Source organism: Melopsittacus undulatus, chromosome 1 (genome assembly GCF_012275295.1).
Source record: "Melopsittacus undulatus isolate bMelUnd1 chromosome 1, bMelUnd1.mat.Z, whole genome shotgun sequence".
In the NCBI taxonomy this organism is placed as follows: domain Eukaryota; kingdom Metazoa; phylum Chordata; class Aves; order Psittaciformes; family Psittaculidae; genus Melopsittacus; species Melopsittacus undulatus.
The window spans coordinates 101,480,535-101,506,517 of NC_047527.1; the positions used below are offsets into that span (position 1 = coordinate 101,480,535).

A 25,983-nucleotide genomic window follows, 5' to 3' on the forward strand; every position below is an offset into this window, starting at 1 on the left:
GAACTGAACTGTTCAACCACTTCACCTTGTGTATATCTTTTCTTGTGTGAGAAGACTCATTCACTGCAGTGATACACTCCACTGAGCAATGTTACTCATAAGCATAAACATGATAGAAAAAAAGATTGTTTATGGGTGCAGATATTTTGAGTGCACATGCCCATAGCTAAGAGACAAATGAGAAACAAGTTCCTAAAGGTGTAATTGTAAGGGTGGTGAGGAGCTGGCATAGTTGACCGTAGAAGCTGTGGTTGCTCCATCCCTGGAAGTGTTCAAGGCCAGGTTGGATGGGATTTTGAGCAACCTGATCTAGTGGAAGCTGTCACTGCCCGTGGCAGGGGTTAGAACTAGATGGTCTTTAAGGTCCCTTCCAACCCAAACCATTCTATGATTCTAAATGCTATGTGGTATCTCAACTCCATTAATGTGCTACAGGAACTAGATTTCGTTATTATAAACAGCACTGCAGTGAAAAACCTGCTAGCTTACCTGTGGACTTGTTTGACCTCCCTAAAACCCTGTAAAGAATACCATAAGGAACTGTACCATTGCAAGGCTCTGTCTTCATTGTTTTGAAACTGCATCTTGTGCAGATGTCTCAGATACACAAGGCTAAGCATTTAGAAGCTGATCTTTTGACTGTTAACACTGTTTAATGCACAGAGGCTTACCATACCAGAGAACCCTTGTTTGGTTCAGGAAATCATAGAATCATAGAATAGTCAGGGTTGGAAAGGACCTTAAGATCATTAAGCTCCAACCCTCCTGCCATGGCCTCACACTAGACCATGTTGCCCAAGACTCTGTCCAACCAGACCTTGAACGCTGCCAGGGATGGAGCATATACTACTTCTTCCGGCAACCTGACGTGAATATGGGAAGCTGAGAGAGTGCTTATGTGTCTCCAGTCCCTGTGTTCTTCCTTAAACAGCCACTTACGGCTACTCTTGTAGACAGGATGATGTAGTAGGTGGAGCTTTATTCAGAACCAATAGGGCTGTTCTGGTATCTTTAAAGAAGCCTGTATTTTTTTTGAAGGGCATAGGGGCTGCCAAAGCCCATTCAGCTGCAGATTTCTACTTTGCAGTATCTAGGTTTACAGGAAATTAATCATACTCCTAAGAACCTTCCCTTTCTGTGAAAGCATCCCTGATGTAATTTAGCAGCATGTAGATGGCTATTACTTTCTGCCTTAAATAAGGGGGAAAGAGTTAATGTCAGAAGGGAGATATAGCTGCAGTTTCATTATTAATATGCTTGAGGACATTGCTTGTCCGTTCATCACTGTGAAAGTGAGTATGAAATCTTCAGGTGAATCCTCATTGTGTAGCCACACTTCAGTGGGCATCAGATCTTTGAAATTTGTATTAGTGAGCCTAAAACCAAGATTTCTGGCTCAGATGGACAGCTTCTTATCTAAGAACTTTGTTGTGTTTTTAAGTTTTAAATAAACATATATGTATATGTGTAAATACATATACTATATACATATAAATATATATAAATATCTGATTACTTTAATAATAAAAAGTGTCATTATGCTAAGGACATGGAACTGTTGGAACAAGTCCAGAGGAGGGCCACGAGGATGATCAGGGGACTGGAACACCTCTTGTGTGAAGACAGGCTAAGAAAGTTGGGGCTGTTCAGCCTGGAGAAGAGAAGGCTGCATGGAGACCTCATAGCAGCCTTCCAGTATCTGAAGGGGGCCTACAGGGATGCTGGGGAGGGACTATTCATTAGGGACTGTAGTGATAGGACAAGGGGTAACGGGTTGAAACTTAAACAGGGGAAGTTTAGATTGGATATAAGGAAGAAGTTAGGGTTAGGGTTAGGGGTGGTGAGGCACTGGAATGGGTTGCCCAGGGAAGTACATCCCTGGCAGTGTTCAAGGCCAGGTTGGACAGAGCCTTGGTTTAGTGTGAGGTGTCCCTGCCCATGGCAGGGGGGTTGAAACTAGGTGATCTTGAGGTCCTTTCCAATCCTAGCTGTTCTATGATTCTGATTCTAAAATTCTTCCAGTAGCCACTGGGTGAATTTTGAAACCTTTGAGTTCTAGGACTTTTGAGTATGATGGGTGTTTTTTACTGTCATCTCTCCAGAAAAATAAATCCTTTTCTCTTGTTTGAGTTAATTTAAAACTTGGCACAAATCTCCATTTTCTTCATGGATAAATAAACTTGATGATTTATGCAGGATGCTTACCAAGTCCCCTCCCCTTTCCTCCTTTCCCTTTTCTCCTAGAGGTTTTAAAAGTCTTGAGTTTCAGAAGGGAATTTTTTTTTTTTTAAATGCCACAGTTGCCACGTAAATCTTGTCATTTCTGCTTGGGAGAGACTGCCCAGTTCACTCAGCCTAGGCTGGTGTTGTTATATGTTGTTATGAAGCATTCTGAAACCCAAATGTAAAACTCTTACTAGCAAAAAAGATACCATTTTCTGGGTGGCTATACAATATCTTGTTATGCTAGTTAGGATGGAAATCTCTGAGGTAATTGATACAGAAATTCACCCTGTATATGTACTTTTAAAAAAAAAAACATTTTTTTTAAGATGAGAATTAATATAGCTATACACATTATTAAACTTTTGACTACTATTTCCCTAACCTGGAGGGTATCATTATGTGACCGTTTTCAATAGGGAGAGAGAGCTCAGGGGCATCAGTGGAAACATACACAATAAAAATGATTATGCCTTCTATTTTTCTATTATAATCATTAGAATTTCATCAACATCCACAAGAAAATGAAACATATTTGTCCATTTTATTTGAGAAAACATATTAATTGAGGAAAAATATATGCAGTATTACACAGTATTACTTTGTTTTTCTGCAGTCCCTTAGTTCATGGATGAAACAGCCACAAAATACTTGGGTTTTGTTCTCCATTGCAGATTTCAGAGTACTTTTTAAATTTTCATCTTGTCGCAAGGAGCTTGACTGTTATGACTTATTTGACCTAAAGTCCACCATTTTCAGTTCCTTCTTGTTTCCAGTGTTGCAAGAAATAGGAATATTTTGTCTTGGTTAGCTTTCCGTAGTTTAAAATTAAATAAAAATAATAGCAAAAACATTCTTACAGAATCCATGGATATTGAGGAGGATTTATTTTTATCTATGTTTTATATGTGGTGTAAAGTTGAGTGATTTGCCAAGAATTCAAAGCCAATTACTGGAGGAATATTAGAACTTGAGACGTTCTCACTCTGCAGCCTGCCTGCAGTACTTGGTTGATACTAAAAACATAGCAATTAAAAGGAAGCAGCTGACATTTTTGCATTTCAAAAGTTTTGAATACTCCACAGTAGCCTTGCAAGCCCACACGAAACATGAGGACTTTCTAACTGATTGATGTAACTGCTATTGCTTTTAGCTGGAGTTCTTATGTGTTGATATTTTCATTTAATCACCAGAAATCTTGGAGGCCCAAAGGTGAAACTCACAGGGCAAAATAGGGGATTAAACTTGGATTTCGGTGGCTGGTGTGAAGTTCCAGGGAATAGAAATAATGATTCTGGGGGAGGAAGTGCTGAGATGCTCACAATGAATAATCATTCAGTGCCTATTAGGAAACACAAGGGTGGGCAAGAGAGATCACAGTGTTAGTTTGAAGTAGGTTTGAAGTTCCTATCTCTCTGCCCTGTGCTCCAGTAACTATTCTTTTCCCGTATGAAATGTGGCACTTGCATATTTTGATGTAGAGAAAACAGGGTATATACATGTTAGCATGACATTGGCAGTGGCTGGCACCTTTATGCCTTGTTAGTCCGCAAAAGACCTGATGGTATTTAAAAGGTTTGCATTTGTATGTAGCAAGGGTAAGGTGATCAGCGGAACAAAAATGCCAGTCCTCTTTATCTGTTCCATGTGTACACCTCACAATTGATATGTAAATGATACTGATGGATGTTCTGAGTTGTCTTGGTTGTTCGAGTGTTTATTGCATAAATATATTAGCTTAATTAAATAGTGGCCAATCTAGACAAAACTGTCATGGAAAAGAATAATGATGTGGGTAAGCCAACAGCTACAGAAGTTTTACCTGATCATGTCTAGCCTTCACCAGATCTACAAATTTGCCTTTGAACAGTGGAAACACTTTGAGCAGGTGAAAAAACCCTGACAGGAGAAAAATAAAACACAAGCCACATGACCTCAGTTAAAGAAAGCTGTCAAGTCACTCCTATCCTCAAGGACCCCAGAGAGCTCTTGCATGTTGTTATGGCACAAAGCCTAAGAACGCCTTCTCCAAACTCAGCACTTTGCAGTGGTTGGGTATTTTTTGAGTGCTATGTATGAATCTGGCATTTTCTTCACCAGCGTCAGGGTCTTAGTACTGAGCAGTTTGACTCCTACTGGGTCCAGAAAATAGGGCAAAATGGCTTGTTTTGGTGCAGTGGTGCAGCTGGTTAGCTTATCACATCCCTGCATGCTTGATCATAGACCATGAATTTGTGAAGTCATTAAGTGCTGTTATGGCTATTTAACTCCTAGTGCAGAAACATATGGTATAGGTCCAGCTGCCTCAGGTTTAGCCTGCATTTCAAGAAGACAGCTATTGCTTCAGCTGTCACAGTGTGTTTTACTAGGCTGGGTTGTAGCACAAGGGAGCTTTGTTTCCAAATTCAACTAATTTTAGGCTTAAAGCAAATTACAGAAAGGTCACTCTCACAGGAAAAAGCAGAACCCGCTCTAACTCAGCATTACAGGTACTGAACATATCAAAGGTGCATTTAAGACACCTTTTCATTCTGCCTGTGGTCAGACCTGGCATGAACAGTTGTCAGCTGGGTTAAATTAACGAGTTTGCTCTCAGAAAATTCCTATAAAGAACACTAATTCTTCTGCAATGTAAATAATTATCTGCATGAGTTATTTCCTACTTCAAAGACCCTGGTAGTTCTTCTGGGGAGGACACAGGTACATATACCAGTGAAATGAAAAATTGCACTTGATCCTTTGGAGCAATGCTGGCTCTGTTGTCTGGTTTGTCAGGGCCTATCCATCAAGAGACCCCAGATTTTACGGTGGCTACTTTCAGAGAATAAAAAGCCAAACTTATGCTGTTAGACTTTTGTGTAAGTAAACCTATGGAAGTTATTTCAAATTTATTGTTCACTTTTCTCTTAGTTGGGGCTATTGGTTGGTGAAAACCAATCATTAAATAAACACACTGTGATTAGGAACAGGGTTCTTATGTAGCCATTGTAAAGATCATAATGGAAAACGGTACAAAAATGAAAGCAAAAGCAAAGCCTCAGTGGAAGTTTTGATTGAGGCTATTTTTACATGAAAGATTTTCTAGGCATGATTTTTTTCTCTTATTTTCCCTACAGATGGGATTCCTGTCCCTAAGTTTAGACATTCATAGTACAGACATGCCCCAGTGAGCAAGTCAGCCCAGGTTGCCTTTATAGCTAATGTTAAGAGAGACTTTTAGAAGACAATTTACCTGACCCAATTTATGTATCTTCTTTATAGTAACAGAAATCATCCCATAGAATCCATTGACTGCACTGACTAGGTCCCTCTTGACTTTTGAGGGAGCCTAGAGATTTCTCTGCCACTGACAGCTCCTCTGTTAAACTGAGAAACACATCATTTGCAACTCAGAGGAGAACTGGCCTGAGCCATGCCAATCAAACAATTCTTTTGTGAGCTCCTGATTTATATTTTCTACAGATTTTTCCAAAAGCAAAGACTTTTAGGGAACATAAACCATAAAAGCTAGTACAGTTCTTCTGAAGAGGAGTGGTATTTTCTCCTAAAAAGTACAAATTGCTTCTTATTTTCAGAATTTTCTTGTAAGTACGTTACTAGTTTTTATCTGAAGATGGTAAAATGGGCTGTTCTTTCATCCCTATAATCAATTATTTCAAATTAAACCATGGCTTTCTTCATGCGGAGAAACATTTAGCTAATAATTTCAGTGGAGACTGTAATTTTAATGTTAAACTCGCAGGACTGTATTGGAGGAATAACCAAATAATCTTTGTTCATAATCAGAAGTGAAAAAATAATTAAACTCACCTAGTGTTAGAGATACATAATGTAGGCATCTGCAATTAAGCCAGATGCTTCGGTCTCTTCTTGTAGGCAGCTACAAGTGTTGTGGCATTTATACATTCATCTGATTTAAATGTGCACTTTATGATGAGATGTGTGTGTTTCATCCACTGGCTGTTAAAGGGAGTCTAAGTGGTTAGCTCTCAGACAAGAGACCGCTGCACATCCACATGGTCGGAGTGTTCTCACCCAGAGCTTCCAGTTGGTATTTGCAGATGACCTACTGCAGCTCCAAGCACAGAAATATTTTCATTAACTGTAATACACCAATTATATCATAAAAGCTTTTAGGATAAGCTGATCAACACCTAAAATTTAAAGATCCTAACTGTTTATTTCACTCAGGAATCTGAAGATTTCAAAAAAGTCTAGGAAATGATGTAAACTCCCGCTCCAGATTTTACACGTTTGTTCTTCTCCTGTTATTTTCTGTCACCTGCCAAACTAACAATCCCATGCAATTCAGACTAAATAATTAAAGTGTAATTTAAATGACCCCTGGAATGTTCCCACCTAGCTTTAGCTAATCTTATATTCCAAGACAGAAGCAGAGTCGCAGAGGCCGAGAAAATCCATTTGTCCATTATCATAGGTAGTTTTTTCTATCTGTGTTAGAGTATCTCAAAGGAACTGGGATAAAGTGATCATAGCCAGGACTCTTTAATCAAAATTATGTCTAAGTTGAGGAAAAAAAATATTTTCTGCCATGTGTCATAGGCTGGCTGGCTTATATCTCACTTACATGCATTCAAAATAACTCAGAGGAGCAATACCAGGATAATGTTAAAATCCACATCCTTCCCCAGCTGCTTGTGACAAAATTGTAGGAGGTGACTGAAGGGTGTTTGATCCTCTTTTGAACTCTCTGGGCCTGCACTCCACTCTATGATTTTGGTCTTTTTTACTCAACCCACATATGGTGTATTTGGGTGAACAGTATGAAACTCAGCTGAGAGGTTATATCTTGTCATCTGGCTCATTATAGCAGATTCATCTCCCACTACTCAGAGAAGTGAGTAATCACCAAGCTGGTGTCCTTCTGGAGGTGGACATTTTCCCGTGAGGCTTGCTGTACTTTCTGCATGTTAACTTTTGTGGCATCAGGGAAAAGAGAAAAGAGATTTTGATTCAGGATATACCTAAGAGTTTGGTTGAGCTGTGAGTGACAAAGGTATGGAGCAAAACAATGCAACAGGGCTCTACAGCTGGCTTTCCCTCATCACAATGAAAAGTTCATCTCAAATGGTTATTCTGGGATGGTCTAGGCTACTTGTCTCTTATTTTGGCACTGGAAATACTGTCCTAAGAAAATATATAATAAAATGTTCTGCTTCCACCAGAAAATTTAGCTTTAAGTAAATCAATCCTTTTGATAAAAACCAAACCAAACCGAAAAAGAAAAAAGAAACAATTAATCAGTAATCCCCAATTGACAGTAGTCTGCGAGTACTCACAGCAGTGTAGACACAGCATGCCTCTTCCCACAGGAAAATGGAAAATCTTACATGATCTCCTCTTTCTGCATAAGCAGCATTAATATGAAAAGGATGAGATGATTGACCCATCAGTGTTTCCCTCAAAAGCAAATTGAACTAGCCATGGAAATTGGTCTTGAGGTGAGGAAATAAATTGGAAATCAGGTGACAGAGGTCTGAATGCATGCTTAGTGGAAAAATGAATTGAGTTGTGCAGTGATTTTGGAGTGAAATGATGTGGTATGGGGCAGAATGGGTGATGAGGACAGACTTTGCTGTCCATCTCAAACCCATAATCTCTTGTGCAGTTGATACTCTTGTGCGTAAAAGGGTATCTTCTGTTTAGTGAAATTCTTACTGTAGTGATATTTTTGCTGTTAAAGAAGAAGGGACAGTAAAATGCATTTTGTCCACATGCAGATCTTTATATGAACTACTGAACTCTACTGTTTTGGTTGTTGCTGGTTTGTATTCAGCTAACTACAAACAGGTTTTCTTTTATAATGTTTGTAAACTCAAATCAAATGTTTCTCTTGCAGTAGTGGAAAATTAGGAGAGCCCTCCAGTGGCCAAGTGAAAGAAGTCAACAATGCTCTGGCAGTGAGCCAAACAAGTTTAGAAACCAGGCAGAGAAACATGTGCTACATATTTCAAAGGTAGTAACTTACAGTCCCGTTAGGGATGACTTGTATCCTACTTACATCAGTCCTTTGATCCAGAAGAATTCCATAGCACTTGACAAACTCTTTATCCCTGAATGAAATAGTTATTCATTCATCATTTCTGTCTAGAAAGGGCTATTTGCATTAGGGATAAACTATAGGTTTTGTACTTAATAACTTTACAGGAATTGAAAAGGAAGAGAACTTCGTCCTCACTGAAGTAATTCTTAGTATTCAGGCTGCAATAACTGCAGAAAAAAGTCTCTGCAAAAATATTTATTTATTCATTAAATAGCCCCCAAAGGCAAAGTTGTGATGATCAGGTGCTTGTTGTGTGCAGTATTGTATAATCAAATGATGACTCTGATGATTTTATTAGATTAGGAAAGAGAAGTGCTGAAAAATAGTATCTTTTCCAGGCATCGGTCTGCGGAGTTTGACATCTACTTAGGATCACTGCCAGTTAGCAACACTGTGAATGGCTACTCCGACTAGGAGGTCAGAGATTTTTTGAAAGGTTAATAAGATTTGATAAGTCCATAAATGAAACAGCACTTGCTTAGCAATGAGAAGTTATCTTGTCTTTGCTATTGAGTGCGAGAGCATATGAATGACAGAATGTTTAATTAGAGTGTTACATGTTTTTCCAGAACTCTTTCTTTAATATTCATTGCAGTGAGATGTGCAGTTTACCAAATACAAAATGAATTAATATATCTTGGGAAAAGAAACCCAGCTGTGCTGTCAAGTAGATCGGAAGTGCCTCACTTACCAGGATTAATATTTTGCTGCAACTGTTATTAAAGTATCTATCATAGTATCAGCTATTCTATTTTACTTAATGACAGTTACATGTATTTTACCGAAATAAATTTATTTTAATGTTGGTGCTTATTTCAGTCTTCAACTGTTTTGCATTGAATTCTTGGGTTCTGATCTTAGGCTTTTGTAAAAATCCACTGTAACCAGTGCAGATGTAACCAATTATAAATTGAGCTCTCCTTATCTAAACACTTGATAAGAACAGAAAAACATTGGTTTTGAGGGTTTAAACTGTTTTCCAAGGTTTATGCTTACTGTGAAAATTCTTACCAATAAAATGGTGCAGTCAGTTTACAGGTGGCTCAAAGTGCATGTTTCAGAATAACAAGATTCTGTAAGCTTTATACAAGACCAAGAAAATTTAAGGGAGAACATAATATTTGAACAAATATGTATGTATTTCAACCAAACCAGCATGTAAGTCCTAGTTCGACAAATAACCTCTATTTACCAAGTCACTCGAACTCCTCCTGAGTTCCTGAAGTCAGTGAAATGTAAGTGTGGGTTTAAAGTTAGGCAATGTTTAAGCACCAGTGAAACTGACTTTGAAGAAGGAAACAGCGTTTACTGAACAGCATGTCCCCAATAATAGGCATGTTTAGAAAAAACCTAACAAAACCAATTATAAGCCTAATGCATATTTTTCAGTATTCTGCAGTGTATCACTGTAATGTGAGCAGGGCATTTTTATTACACCGAATTTTAAGCTGTGACCTGAATGATGTGAAAATATTTTTTTCTGTTGGACAGAGCACAACAAGTGAATATGGTCACACTAACTACTGTTTTCAGAAACTCCTGTATATGAGTATGAGTACCTGTGTGTACAGTAGAACACACTCCCCAACACAATTCATAGCACACAAGGCTCAGTGAAATGGAAGTGTTTCTCTGCCTTTAGTGGAATTCTTCCCCATCAAACCATCTCTATGAACAGCAGTTAATATCATTTATCTTGTAAAGATAGCTCAATGTAGGCTTCTTTTTTTTCTTTCTGCTTTGAAACTGTGCTGCACTGCATGATTTGTCATCTTCAATTTATGCCTAACATGTATATACAGTACCAATATCCGTCTCAGATACATGAAGTGTTAGCAGAGCTCTATCTAAAATACAAAGGTATCTAACCATCTCTTGGGCTGAATTACATCCTACTAAGCAGAATATCATAAGAATTATGACTTTGAAGAAAGCATTTGTCTCCAAATTAGATGAATCATCATTCTCTGAAAATGACCATTTCCTTGGAGACTGTTAGAGAGCTTAGATACCTGGGTTAGCCTAGACACCCTAGTGTTAGGTGGATTAAACTGGATGAGATGAATCCCTTTGCTATTATGGACCTCTCAAATATCCAGCCTGTACCTATGTGAGCTCTGAGGTATCCTGTGCTACAGAATCAGAAATATTGATCCTGGTAATAAAAATGTCAAACAAAAGGTAATGAGTCAAGATAGGGGAGAGATCTGAAGGCATACCAGGAGGTATCCAAAATTATGTAGACAGCAAAGGTCACAGAATCCAGACACATCCATTTGTTCTTCTGGGTCCGCCATCTCATATGGTAGCAGTTCAAAAGCACTTTGCACAGCACAAATCAAGGTGTCATCAGGTTCTTTTCCCTTTGTTTTTCACAGCCCTAAATAATATTGTGATAATCCATTTTCATGCCTAATCATTTTAGCTTCTTTCTAATGTGCATGGACCCCACCTCACTGTCTGTTACAGAATGATGCTCTTGAGAACTACTGTCTCACTTCTTGAAGTTGACATAACTGATCATGATTTCTTCCACTTAATTTCTAGGCATTTTCTGTGGTGGTGGCTGACCATCCTGCTGTCTAAAAGATAAATTAAAATCTATTATATAGAATAAAAATCTATTACATAAAGTATAGCCTGAGTAATAATATTGAAAGAGTCTCCCTAGTGGCATCCTGATGATAGGCTTCTTCTCTTCTGTGAAATTTTTTGTTCAGTCTATTATCCTGTAGCTGAGAGAAGGTACATACTAGAGGACCAAGTACTTAAAAGTTTGCTATTGCTTCTTGTTGAGTTTGAGTGAGGCACTTGTGGGCATTTAGAGGTGCAATGTGCACTGATATTGTACTGCTAGCTGGAATTCTGATTATGTCTTCAAGGTTATGTGCCCATGCATACAATTTTTTGAGGGAGACCTGATCAGCCCTTGTAATCAATGGACATCTGAGGTTCTATTTGGTTGCTTAGCTATTGGTGTCCCAGAACATGTGAGATGCTTGAGGACAAAACGCGTGGCCTCCAGTGGCTGCTTCCATAGGGGTGGGTCTTTCCTAGGTCCTGTGTTTATCTGCTAGCCTCCTGTGGCTATCTCAGATATGCTAGAGTATCTCAGATGGTGTTGGACATGTACTTTTAGACAGCTGAATCAAAATTTAGATCCTGCTTGGCTATAATGGCAATTTGTGTACCTCATAAAATTCAGATTCATAGCAACCTGAATCTGCAAGCTGGCAACTCTGCAGTGTTTAAATTTGTTATGAGTCCTGGATTTTGCATCTGGGTTGGGCAGACATGTCCAAAGGAGTACACAAGCTACTAGCCTAGGTTCTGAAAACCAGAATGCTGATGCCTCTCAAAAATACCCAATTAAGTGCAAGTTGGATGATTTAAAACTATGAGTTGCAATACTGTAGATACAGTGCTGTATGCTGGGCAATGAAGGCAAGACCCATAACCCAAAGAATTAATTCTCTTACTGCATATGTTAATGTTGCTTAGGGTGCCCTTATAATTAGATAGTGGCAATTTGGAACAGGCTGGTTTTGTTGGTGGGCTAAATCATTCTCTGAAGCATCTGATTTTGGTCACTGTCAGAGACAGGTTGCTGGACAACATGACCCTATGTTATTTCTGTCTTGTTCTCTGCTTTCTGAGCTATACGTCAGAGTCTGTTATCATGCAGAATATCTGTGTGTTTTCAGAGGCAATGGGGGACTGGCTTCTGAAGATCTTATTGCCCTCTACCTTTTCTTTCTGTGCTTCCTCCCACCCTAAGGCCACATGGGATCTTCTCAGAGTGCACTGAAAGTTGGTACAATGAAGCAGGGTGAGAGGCAGGAATAGTAAAGAGTTTGACTGGTGTGTCCTGAAGTAAGATGTAATAGATCTTGTTGCCTGATGTGTTATAAGGAGGAAAGCAGTGCAATACCCTGATTCTATACATCTTATTTGTCAGTGGTCCCATTGAACAGAAGGTGGGATGAATGAGACACACCATCACAGTCATCATTTGTTAAGATGTGACCTAACCTCCATTATTTTTTTTTTGTATTTGTTTATGCTATAAACAGAGGACTGGGCCATTGCCAGGCATAAATAAATACATAAAATAAGTCCTTTGTGTTCTTGTATGTCTGTGAAGCACTGACCCTGAATTTGACTGTGTATAAAACCAGAGTTATTCTGGAATGAGTGTTTCTCTATTCTGACATGGTAGGTGGTGTTCTGCACATTCATCCAAAACACCTCACTTTAAAAAAAGATAACATTGGCAGTTTTTGAGTGTGTCAAGGTTGGTTATTTTGTGTGTTTTAATGTTTCTTTGCAATGTCTAATCATTTGTATCATGTGACATGCTTCATTTGTACAGGTTTTGTAGCTGTAGAGAATGACAAATGTTTTAATGTGCTGAAAGAAATACATGAACTACAAGCCATTTATTGTTTATGCTGTTGCATCTTTTTACACCCACAGTAAATATTCTTTTAAGATCAATGAAGCTGCAAAGATTCATCACCACAGACCTGCATTTTTTAATTTTATCTTTGCTCACGACAGTCATACTTCACTTCTAGTAATAAAGGCTGTCTCCTCTTTCTAACAAATGTGTAGATCAAGTGAAACAAAGATCTGTTTTTATCTATGTCTGATATTCCTCTCCACATACAACAATCTGCAACTGCGTAAATTTCTAGCCCAGGCACTAATGACCAGATTTTGGTTAGAAGTGTAGTACTCAGTTTGAGAAACGGTTTTCTTTAGTTTACTCACATATCAGAGTATAATTCATTGTGAGAAGCTGTGGTGTGTGTGGCAGAGAAGATAGCCTATAGACATTCTGATGGCAGTTAAGAGACCTACTGTCGATCGTTATGTTGTCATCCATCTCTTACTGCTTGAGTTGTCTTGTTGCATATGGTATGAGGCTGTCCTATTCCCACTGTGAAAAAACTGTGTTTATATTCATTGCCAGCATATCTGGAATGAGAAGGAAAGAGAAATACTTTACCAGGTAATGGTCATGCTGTCACTGTATTTGCAAGTGTAGTCAGATCAGTTTTGCACTGAATGCTGAGAAGGAAGGCCTTCAGGTTTATGGTTCAGCAGCCACTCTGCTAAATTAGCACCTTCCTGAAAGTATACGGTCTTGTGTTATTTACCTAGCAGAATAGTCCCACTAACTTTAAAATCAGATGCTGAAAGGTCATTGCAATAATTAAGGATTACTGGGGTACATATTTTCAAACAGAAAAAGGAGATGAGAAAAATTTTATTGTACCATTTGAAACTTTCCTGCCTCATACTTAAAGGTAAAAAGCAGAGGTAGATGCTGAGTCCAAATGAGAGCAGCTAGGCTGTATGGACAATTACTTGATGACTCTGTATTTGTCATCAAGCTTAAATGTGCCTCTTGATTGTCTTCTAGGGATTTAAAAACGTCATTTCTACAAATAAGAAAGATGCTTCTTTCTCCTCCTCTTCCTTCTCCTTCATCTTTCTCTCTGCATGTTTACATCAAAACCAGGGCAGATAATCTTTTCTTTGAGATTAATCTGAGTCCTTCCCTCATAGAATCATAGAACAGTTAGGGTTGGAAATGACCTTAAGATCATCTGCTTAAAACACCCCTGCCATGGGACACCTCACACTAAACCATGTCACCCAAGGCTCTATCTAACCTGGCCTTGAACACTGCCAGGGATGGAGCATTCACAACTTCCCTGGGCAACCCATTCCAGTGCCTCATTACCCTTACAGTAAAGAACTTCTTCCTTATATCCAATTTAAACTTCCCCTGTTTAAGTTTTAACCCGTTACCCCTTGTCCTGTCACTACAGTCCTTAATGAATAGTCCCTCCCCAGCATCCTTGTAGGCCCCCTCACTGACATCACAAAGTGTTCATGGCATTTCACATGAACCAGCATCACCTCCATCAGGACCGGACAGAAGTGACGGTCAATCACATGGCATTGTGCTTGGCCTGCAGACCATAGCACGCTTTTGCATCAGTTATTTCAGGATGCAGCCATCTTGCATATCTCACACTCCAGACACACGTGCATGCTGTGTTAAAAGACCAGTTTATAAAATCAGATGATGAGTATGGTTGTGGACCTACTTGGATTAAGAGGAAGAGATGTAAAGAGACCGTGACTCCATGTGATACTTTCATATTGATAAGGTAAATTCCTGAAAGCCAGCAAAACTGAAGTAAGTAAATTATTATTGTAATCAGGATGTTTGATGAATGATGTGCATTTCTTGTCCTCAACTTTGTGTTTCATAACAGAAGAAATGGTTGACTATTGTGCCTGGAAAGTGTGAACTCTTCACATTAATGGATAGGGAACCTGGGTGATGAAACAGTCACTGCAGTGAGAAAAGAAGGTTGAATGTGATACAGTGGGCTTTTGTTTCTCTGAGGAAGGAAAATAAGAAGAGAACTGGTGCTTCTTTTTTGGGGTTTGGGGTTTTTTCCTCTTTTATTTTTTTTCCCCTCCCCCGGTTCCCATCTTGGGTATTGAAATATGTAGTGGTCTCTTGATTTTGTGAAGATCGAGTGTCTGAGGAGGAGAGGTGCCTCTAGCAGACACAGCCAAGGAGCAATCAACTAGTTCTAGTAGTACTGTCACCTCACACTAACACTGCCTGTGTCTGCGTAGAGGCTGGGTTTTGGTGTTGCTGGTTAAACAGTACGTCATCCATGTTAGTCACTGTTAGTGGGGCAAGCGAAAAGCTATCCTCTGGCTAACTCTACCAGCTGGGTTGGATTGGAGACAGATTGAGAAACCAGCTGTGTAACAGTGGTGCAAGGGCTGGCATACAAAGATTTCCATTACTAGGGAATATTGTATTCTGTTTATGAGCAAGGCTCATTCCTTTACTGGAAGAGCTGCAGGTCACTTTCCAATATCTCTTCTGTAAAAGAGGCTTGCTGAGCTCTGTGTGTGTTTACATATTTATTTGTCTGTTTTGTTCACTTCCATAACCTTACATATTCAGATGTTCCTATACAAATCGGTTGTGCGTATGACTTGCATACACAACCAGACAAACCAATGAGCACTATCACATAGAAATAAGCCCACTTTTAAGTTGACAAAGTTTTTCTGCCTGCCAAGTGCAATTACTAGTTTTCTTGGGTTGCTCAGTAATTTTTAAGGCAGATATTTTCTACCTACTGCCTGGCAAGATCTAGGAGTTATTTGTATCAAATGCATCATTAAAGGGTACTGCATCAGCAATCAATCAATCAGCAGTGTCACCAGCTACAGTATTTCTGTCAATCTTTCATTTAATTGCATTTGCTTCTTTTATAAAGAGAAACATTTTCATATCAAATGAGTCAAATTGACATGGTCAGGATTTGATTAGATCCAGACAGAGGGAAAATTTCACTAAGTAGTTAATTGTACCCAGGGAAAGTTGCAAAAGTAGCTTTTCAGCAAAAGGCTACAGTAGAACTGGGAAGGGACTGTTAAAGAATGGTTCTAATTTGTGGAGTGAGGAACAATAAATTATTTTCTTCCTTCAGACTTACTCCTGGACAATTTGTTCGTTGCCTCTGTATTTATTTTCGGGGCAGTTTTTTTGGTTGTTAAATATATGTAATGCAGTACTATTATCTGTGTGATATGTACTGTTTCTGAGTTTCTAAAATTGCCTGAACTGGAAGACTGAGGGAATAATCACTTTAGATTGAAGATTTTCTTGCTTTTCTCACTTAAATGAAGAAATCATTCTCCTAATTCTGAAAAAAATTTAGTTTAATTTGGGGCATTTGTTTTGGGTGTTAACCACTAGAAAGAACAGTTTTGAAGTGAAATCCAGCTTAGTGTTCAACTCTAATATTTAAACCATTTGAAAAATCTGCAAGAGTTTACACTGGAAAATACAAGGCAATGTTTAAGAGCATGAAACATTTACCAAACTTAAAATTAGTGTTTTTTTATCTGTCTTTCTTTTTGTAATTTATTAAATGATGCATTCCTTCAAAGATGCAGAAAATTCTAGTGCCCAAAGCCTCCAGCTAAGTTTTTGATTCCAGCGCTGCACAAATAGTGTGAGAAAATGGACAAGTCAGACAGTAAGTGAGAAATTAAGACTTTTGGTCAGGTTATGTGATTTTTACTCTGCAGAAGAAGAAAAAAAGTATCTTATCCACATCCTGGACAAGTGCTCTGCTCACTGATTTGCCTCAATAGCAATGGCTGTTGGGGTCAGTGATGCCATTGGGCACTTGCAAATGCTCTCTTCTGAGAAGATTTCAGCCTCACTGAAAGGCTCTGCTTGAGGACCAAAAATAAATTTTCTGAACTGAACTACTCTGTCAGGAAGAAGCAAAGAAATTTAAAAGTATAGAATTAAAGATACTTTGAGGGACAGATGTCTGTGAATTACTTTGAGGTTTAGAGCACCCTTTGTCACCCTCACTTGAAAGCTCAAGAAATAGGGTTTTCTTTGCAAAGCCCTGTTTAAAGACAACCAGTATATTGGTGGTGGTTGTGTGTGAATGATGCTATATAAATATTCTCTGTTGTTTTTTGAGATTAGAGATGCACTGGACAAAGTTATCTGGTAGTAATGACAAGGGTCAGTTTATTGAAATGCAGATTTCTGAAGAAGGTTGAAATTTTGGGAATATTTACTTGGGAATGAGATGGTAGATCCAGAGAGAGAAGTGGAGACATGTATTCACTTGCCTCAGAACATAATGCTGTCTAGAGATTTAGGACACTTATTATTTTTGTGGGGTTTTAAATATTTAAAACAAAAATACCACAGTGGCTCTCCTCACCTCTCCCCCATTGTAATTTGCAAATGTTAAAAATCTCCAGATTCCAAGATGGCAAAATAGCATCCTGGACAGTTCTCTCATCAATGGATGTTGTTAATTTATTTGCCTTTCTAACCTAGTGATTTTTTGTTTTTCCATTCTTTGGATAACACAGTTCTTTTGGTCCTTAAGAATAAAGAATGGAGACCTTCAGTCTTAAATATGAGTAAAGAGAAAGTCCAGGCCATTGCAGGTGGGAAGATGGGTTTTATAGGAAGCCCTACACCACTGCTTTGAACTCAGTGTAAGACTTATGTCCTATCTAAAGCCATGAACACAGACTGTAAAACAGGAGTTCATTTCTGGAACCCTTTCTTTCTTCTTTCTTCTTTCATGATTCTTCAAATCTTCTTTATTGTCCTTACCTTCTGCTTCTACATTGATCTCTGCTGCAACAGTCAGTTTTCTATTTACTAAGAGCCTTCTGAACCTGTGATCCTAGATGATCCTCCTTGACAAGTTTTTGACACTTTCTCGTAAAACTTTCCTCATATCCTAATATAACAGCTCAGAAAGGCTGGTTAGGATTAAGCTGTTCTCCAGCATGTCCCGGAGTGCAGAACTTCACGCAGTTCCCATTGCACTGAGTTTTGATTTCCCAATAGATGACCAAACATCTGGAGAACTCTCTCCAAACTTCTCATCTTTCCCCTTCTCCAAACCCCTTTTATCCTGTTTCATAACAACTTCAGTTTGTCAAGCCTTTGCTATTCTGTTCCCACACTGTGGTTTCCTTGCTTACTTCTTCCTCAGCCTTGGTGCTCCATCCTTTCTGAAATGCTTGCTCCCTCCTACCACTGGAAAATGCAAAGCAGCCATGCTTTTCTTCCTTGTCCCCTCCAAAGGTCTCCTCTGCTCTCTGTGCCTTCCCCTACTCTACTGTACATCCCATCCCATCAGCATGAATGGCTGAAAGATATGATAATTGCCTCTGTGCCTTGCTTCTCCCAGGCTGGGCTCCCAACCCTTCTCTCAGTCTCCCCACTCTGTTGGTCATTACTCCAGATTCCTTTGTTCTAATGCCTCCCTCATCCCAGCTTTTATTAGTTCTCTTTTTTTCTCAAACCCTGCTCAGGATCCAGTACTGCAGCTACTGGACTGGGTCCCTTCTTCCTCCTCCCTGTCCAAGCATCTCTGCTCATTCTCAGTTCCACACAGTAAAGGCAGGAATTGCTTTGCTTCACAAAAAGCCAGAGGAGTTATGTTCATCTGATGGCTTTTCCTTTCCTCCCTGGCTCTAGTTTGCAGCGAGTATTTTTGCAAAAGTGCTCATCCCCGAAGCTAACAATAAAACTGTGTCTGCATGTGTGTGTGCGTGCGTGTGTGTGACAGAGAGAAGAGAGAGCGAGGGAGGGAGAGAAAGCAATACAACAGTCTGGCAATGTGAGGCGGCATTGGAGAGCTGCTAGACCAGGGAAGCTGGCTAAGAGACGCAAGCCCCTTACTCCGGGCTCAGTGTGATCCCATTGGTTCCTGAGCTGCTGGTTTAAAGCAAAGAAGAGCTCGGAGGATTGAACTGCACAGCCAGACGCAGACTCTCAGCCAAGTTGTCAGCACGCTGGGAAGAAGAGAGGCTCACACACACGAGATTGCAGGGTGTCCGCAGCTTGATATTCATTTGTTTCCAGAAAGGAGGAAAGGAGAGGGGACAAGAAAAAAAAGAACAACCCCAAACAGAAAAGGGGCAAGGAGCCTGATCCCGTCCAGCAGTCCCAGGGTGAATAATGGATGTGACCATATCTCAGTTCATCTTAGAAGAATTTGATGTCAACTGCAGCCTCCTGGATCATTTACAAGAGACTTTTTTAGAGAGTTCCTCTATCCCTTTCCTGGGCTTTGATGGTAGGAAACATTACCTAGCGGAGGGCTCGGGAAAGCTTTTTAAGTGCAAAGGTTCGGTTTGCTTTGTGATGCAAGTGTGTCGGGTTTGAGCTCTCTAAACTGCTTCTTTTCCCCTTTCTGTCTCCTTTTTTAATGCAAAAGGTCTGTACTGCAATGCCACCACTGATCAGATTGGGACCTGCTGGCCCAGAACCTCTGCAGGGGAACTAGTAGAGAGACCCTGCCCAGAGTTCTTCAATGGGATCAAATACAACACCACAAGTAAGTACAAACTCCTTTCCTTCTCCCACAGATCTGGTGTTGAGAAGGAGCCTGGGGAGATCCAAAATACATTTTCCATTAAAAAAAAAAAAGTGTTTTCCTGGGAATCAACATTTCTTCTACATTCCAGTCTGTATGTTCAAAATTCCTGCTGGAATGATTCATATTTCTCAAAAGCACAGACTTTTGTACACTGATTCCTCTTTACTTAAGTGTATTTAGGTTCATCTGGGCAAAAATACCCTTTGCAATCTGAGGAGGGTATACTGTGCTTTGTGTGTTTACTGGCTTGTAGATATTCATAACTGAATGTATTTGTAGCAGTGTTTCAGACATTTGGATAATTAAAGATCCTTCGGCTTGTGAAGTATTTACTCTAAACACCTAAAAGCTGTGTTTTGGAAGGACTGTCCCTTTGAGAGGCTGGCTGTGTGAACAGGGGGACAAACTGGAATATAAGTTGTATCTAACAAACAGAAGGCTGAGATCTGGAATATGTTAAGTAACTTCATCAGTGTTGGCTTATGAGTTGAAGTGGCTGTGTTGTTACTGCAAGAGAAACAGTATAGGATGTTATGAAGCAAATAATATTCAAAGCAAGGGAGCGTGGGGGCTCCTTAGAAATCTCTTGCTTTAGAGATGCTTTAGTCTTAGAGGTAAACAATCGTGATGACTCACTAAAAAATTATTATTCAGGCAGTTGGACCCAGGCACTCATTTCCTTTTCCTTATCTGTCAATACTGGTTGCACTTTTTGTTGAGAGGTTTTGAGACATTAGTCCAAAATACATGTACCCACTTGTTTGTCACTCAGTACTCAGTGTGCTTTTGACTGTGGAGACATTTCATTCCTTGTTTCACTCTGAACTGTTGCTCAGGTGTTAGTAGTCTAATTTTCAGGTAGTATTAATTTTGTGGGCTTAGCATTCTCAAAAAGTCCCATAAAAGAATGACCCTGTCATCTTAGATCTTGGTTTTTAACTAACTGTAAGTGAATTTATTGTTTCTCCAGCTTTAAGTGTTAAGGGTAAGAAAACACAATGAAAGTTCAGAGTGTTTGCTATGCAAAACAAAGCCCTCATTCAGATTTGTTCTTAGGGACCAGCTTCTGTCATCCCTAACTTTGAGCAGTGTAAGGAGGTTACTTCAGATTACTGCAAGATCATCTTCAAACCCTATATTCTCTGACCTAAGGTATTTGCAATAAAATAGATGAGAACATGCGAAGGGCTGGGTTATGCTGTCTTTGATTATAGCAGGTAGTCCACTACCTTATAGCAGGTAGTCCACTACCTTTATGGTCTCAGTTGAGCTCAGGAGAAAATTTCTGAGAATTAAGGACAGATCAGACAAGAGCAAGTGTACCAGAGTGGACCCTAAAAAGTACCTCAAAGAAGTGTGGTGGGTTTTTTTTTTCTGTTTCCTTTCTTTAGTGACGGATTTCAGTATTTGTATTGCCTTATTTTTGTTTCACCAAAAGGAAAGAGGGAAGAAAATAAGAAAAGAAATGCACAATTGATGATTTCTTATTTATATCATAATAACAGTGGAGAGAATTTAAATGTTTTTCCCATGCATGGAGGGAAAAAATCTTGAATACCCTGTTTTATTTTTATGAACTTTGTTAATGCTTTTAGTAGTTCATCAGTGACATAATTTAAAGTTCTTCCCTGCTCCTCTCCTTCTCAGTGGTGGCTAATTCTTGCATAGTGCTAATACATTTTCTTAAATCTATTGCTTTTAAAAGAATGGCATGTTAGCTAAAGACTGATGAAAATACATTCTCGCAATGCTCATGGATTATTTTATCATAGTCTGTGGAAATGGACATTTTGCTCCTTTCAACATAAAATGTGAGTAGTCACATTGAGAAAATGTGTATTTGTAGGACTGATTTGTAGTGCATACTAGTGCCCAGATGTAGTAGCGTCTGTAGGTTGCAATAGAGAAATGAAGTACATTGAAGCCACTGTATGTATGGCTTTCAGTTGATCTCTTCCATCTTCCACTCTTCCATCTATGTAACTGTTCCGAGTCGTGGTGCAGAAAAGGAAGGGAAGTACCATACCAAGATCTGAGTCAAGCTGTAAAATCAGTAGCTTGTGGGAGTTAGCAGTTGGTGATTAAATCTTGGGAAAGCAGTAGGACAGCAGGTTAAGATTTGAATACAGAGGTGTGAGCTCTTTTTTGATTTGGAAGACAGAGCAATGAGTACATTCAGATCACATCCATAGTTTGGGATGGCCAAATACTGACATGGTCTTACTCTTTCTATTTGCATGATTTCACCACGTTAGTTTGTGGGCTGACTAGAGTGCCATTTGTAATGAGACTTCATATGTTTGATACCGAGACTGTGTACCTCATGCAGATAATAAAATAACCACAGCCAACTGATAAAAAAATGGAAAATCCATCTTGCAAGTTTCAGAGGTGAATAATACAGCTGCAAAATGAAAGTTTGATAAGGAAGTGGCTTGGATCAATGTGAGATTTCTGCCTAGGACATGTGTTGTTTTTTCCTGGTTTGTTCTGCATTTTGATAAGGCAAAGGGGGAAATGATGGTGTGTAATATTTTTGAGACAAATTTGAAAAAGCACCGTGTGATGTCTTTTTTCTACTAAGGGATTATCCAGTTCTAGGTCATAACTCAGCTATTTATTGTACTGTCATGCATCCCGTGTTTGCAAACTGACACCTTTTAGGAACTGTAGTGTATCTTTGGTTTTGTATGGCTGTGGGTACACTTGTCATTCTAATGTGGGTCAATTTCTGTGATAATTTTTGTTTGGTTTTAGAAACAAAGCTCTCAAAGATTCCAGGTTCCTACCAGTTTCCTACAAGCAGCTCATCAGCTTGAGGGAATGAACCCAGTAGCATTTCCTGTAAGCAAAAGCTTTTGCATTTTTGACACTAGAAAATCCGGATACCCAGATTAGGAAGTACCCGAGCTATATGAAAAATTTACACTAGACTCATTCAGGTACAAGGTGTTGAACCACAGCAAACCAGGCTGCCCAAGTTCTGGTACTCACTCGGCTATTTCTGCACCTTATTGTGGTCTCTGTGCACATAGTATGTGTAATTCAAGACAAAATGCAACAAATAGGTTGCTTCATATATCAGCTTTGGATGGACCTACCCTGGCTACATGCTTTTGCATGCATGTTAGCTCTGTCTACCTCCAGAACCCCCGAGTGCTCAGATGGGGAATGCTATCAAACCCCGCAGTATGCCAGCAAAATTTAATGAAAGAGTATTTGAGTAAAAAAAATTAAGAATAAGAACTGATGCATAAAAAAATCCTCTCGTTTGCTACTATAGAATAAACCATTCTCATAAAATATTTCCAGTCTAACTGCTAAAACTTCCCGTGGTGATTTTGTGCCTGTGTCTGTGTTTCTGTGTGTCTCTTGGGAACTGCTGAATGATTCAGATAAGTTTCAGCTGGATTCGTAAAACAAAATCTGTCAGTCTCGCTGAGTATTTTTCATCTCTGACACTTTGTTATTTTGGTGGGTTTTTTTCTCCCTCTTAGGGAAATAAAGTTATGCTGACAAATCAAGATCTCGTGATCCTGCAGTATGATTTGTGAATACAGGCAAAATGTTCTTTGACCAAGGATGTGAAAATGATGCCCTATACTTACAACTTTGCAATTTTGCAGCAAAGCTTATGTATTATTCTCAAAAGAGAAAAAAAGAAGGTGGGGGGCGGAGGAAATGTATGTGTTGGTGCAGTGTGTGGCTGTGCACTTGTCTCTGCTCAGGTTCTATATTTAGCTAAAGATGACAATATCATTGCTGCCCTCTAGATGTGTTTATGCTTTGACAGTGTGAAGCTTTTATTCTTATTTTAGGAAACAGATTAGTTCACTTATTAGGATATCCTGAAGCTTGATTAATTCAGCAAATGTGCAGTAATGAGACTTTCTGCTGCTTGCAAAGAAGTGGTCATACAGGTTAAGACACACAAATGCAGGAAATTCTAATGAGGTATCAACAGCTAATTCAAGTACCTAAGCTTTAATACAAGTTAGTGGAGCTCTAATTGACACAGAAGACGGAGCCTTAGGGAGTTACTCACCTTAGTCTAAATGTACAGATCCATTCAGTAGTCCATGCAGAAGTGCTAGTGCCAGTTGATATGTCCAGGGGTATCTTGCCTGGTATATAGTTCCCATCCCAGGGGGCCAAGGCCTTGTGAAGGTTTGTGCTTTATCTTCCAAGCCGCAAAGGCGTTCCAGATACACTAAGACAAATTATATGATGGCTGTATCTAGGCAGCTGAATTCATCCCTGGGTGTCTGTTGAGCTGAACTGAATGCACACCTGGGGATTGAGGTAAGACTGCTTTTGTGATCAAGAGGAAGAAGAGGTCTCTATAGCTCTAACTCCCTCTCTGCAAATCCTGTCACCCCCTCTTAGTACAGGAAAGCTCTTTGGTTGAGATAGCCACTTCAGATGAGGGTTTTGGGTATTGCAAAAAGCATCCTCATCTTCTCCAGGGTCTATGCTGCCAAAACTAGGCACATAAGCACTGCTAACCTTGCACTGACAGGGATTTGGTCCCTCCTTCCCTACTCCTTGCTCTGAGGGGGTGTACACTATCTTTTCCTTGGTGGCCCTCTAACCAACTGCCTTTTTGAGAATGATTTGCAGAGATCTGGTGACTTAGCAAATAGGCTGTTGTTCGCACAGATGAGCATCGGAAAAAGAGCCATTGGCACAAGTATCACAGTTCTATCTGTTGACTTAGTTTACTCCACATTGAAAGAAAAATTCCTGCAGTTATTTGATGTCTTGTCTTGAACAGAGGTAAATAATATTTTGCGTGCTTGGGGGAAGGGTGAAGAAGTAAATTAATAGCTTTTCTGTTTTGCATCCTCCCCCCACCCCTTTTGAAAGGGGTTAAAGAGATTATTTAATTTTTAAAAGAGCAAAAGAGCTATTTTTTGTAAGTTAAACAGCCATTCTTTTATCAAGATCTGAATTCTGCTGCTTTTCTTTCTAATTATTGTTCAAAGTTCTCTGGAGTGGTGGCTTCAGCTTGCATATAAAAGGATTGCCTTTTTTTGCCTTTCCAAGCCTTGCTTGGAAATCATTGCTCACTGAGTCTTATTCAAACTATATGGGTAAGACGTGTCCTGATAATTACAAAAATGTGCACTTTTATAAGCAGCTAGCCTAGAGGCTCACTTAACATTTTCACTTGTGTTTTTATCTTGTGTATTTTAGTGTCTTGAGCACTTCTGTTGATCACATTCACATTACTTTTTCCTCAGAGGTTATTCTGTTCTGATTTCTAAAGGGTGCTTTTTTGAAACTAAGTCCCTTTGTAAAAGAAAGAGACCCTTTATGCTCTGGTGGCCTTTTGTCTTTATCGGAGAGAGAAAAATGAAATTGCCCATCAACACAGCCTTGTAAGCATGAGTGAAGGTGCGGCTGGATGCCTTGAGGAGATGCAGCTAAGGTGTGGGCTGGGGAAAGAACAAGGTAAGAGGAAGCATCTTAGCTTGAGACAGAGCAGATGCTAAGCAGTTCTGGTGCACTGCCATTTGGATGGAAGGGCTCTTTATATATTTAAAACACATTTCTGAAAGAAGAGTTTCAAAGATCAAATACACAACTTCCTCTTTTTGCTACACAATGCATGGATGTTTTCAGACTCAGAAAAGTACTGTGAAGCTTTAGAACTACTACCGCCTCATATCTTTTCAGTAACCTTGTTAGATATCCAGAAGGCTTTTATTCCACTGGACTGTTTAACGATAGAAGGAGATTTGGGATCAGTAGAAATGTTTTGTAGCCAATTTTATTTATGGACTCATTAGGAAAAAAAATTCTTAAAAAAAAAAGCCACAAAAAAACAAGCAACAAGCAACAGAAACAAGCAAACAAACACAAATAAAACCCCCAAACAGTGTCTGCAGTCTTGAAGAAGCCATGTTTTAGCCATCCTGGGGTGACGAACACATCATTTTCAGCTAAGGAGTCAGAAGTATGTAACAGATGAGAAACCAAACAAACATAGCAGAAGAAAAAGGTGGCCAGAAATGGAATTCTGGGAGAGGAAATAAAATATGATTTTTAAGCTAGTAAATCTTCTCTCAGAGGAGACCAAATCTGCAGTTGATTAGGCCAACTTGACTCCAGTAGTATCCAGATTAAGATTTCAATCATCTTTGTTCATTTTCTCTTGCCAGTTTAGACTGAATTCTTCCACAAATACAGCACTGGGAGGCTCTTGATTTCAGTGTATCACAGATGGTAGAGGCTTTTTTTTTTTCCTCAAGTTTTTCTTATATTTTTCTTTCCATTGTGAAGCATAATTTGCAGTAAGAGGTTGCTCTAATTTTGCAGTGTGGAAGAAGAGTGTTGAAAACGATCTTTAAAAGGAGAAATGGAGAGAACTCATTTTTCTTGCTGCTTCCATTGTCATGCTGTGAAATGTATGATTTCTTCATTGAGCACAGAATACAAGTTAATTCTGTGTAGTAAAATAAGAAGATTATTAATGTTACATGTTCAGGGACCTTTTCTCCAGGCATTAAACATTGATTAGTATTTTTGTTCTTCACTAATAAGTTACAAGATGGGTTTCCTATGATCCTGTTGTAGCTGACTGGGCTTCTCTTAAGTTTAGGCTTGACTTTTGAGGCAGACGTCCAGAGCCAGGAATTTCTGCTGATGTTCTGCACCTAGCCTATCTGATCCTCTGCCGAAGTTAAATCAGACCTCACAGCAGTACAA

At 39.2% G+C, this 25,983-nt stretch overlaps 1 protein-coding gene across 2 annotated transcripts in view; it reads left to right on the forward strand.

The window, feature by feature from the left end:
* The window catches only part of CRHR2 (corticotropin releasing hormone receptor 2), a 145,587-nt gene that overhangs the window by 22,853 nt on the left and 96,751 nt on the right, over positions 1–25,983 (forward strand). Inside the window, exons 1-2 of one of the 2 annotated variants that reach the window (XM_005150016.3) lie at positions 18,618–18,969; positions 19,111–19,230. In XM_005150016.3, coding sequence (XP_005150073.1) covers positions 18,852–18,969; positions 19,111–19,230 — 238 coding nt within the window. In that variant the 5' untranslated portion in view covers positions 18,618–18,851. Of the gene's footprint in view, positions 1–18,617; positions 18,970–19,110; positions 19,231–25,983 lie in introns of those variants that run through there. The other variant, XM_034068360.1, reaches the window with a different exon arrangement.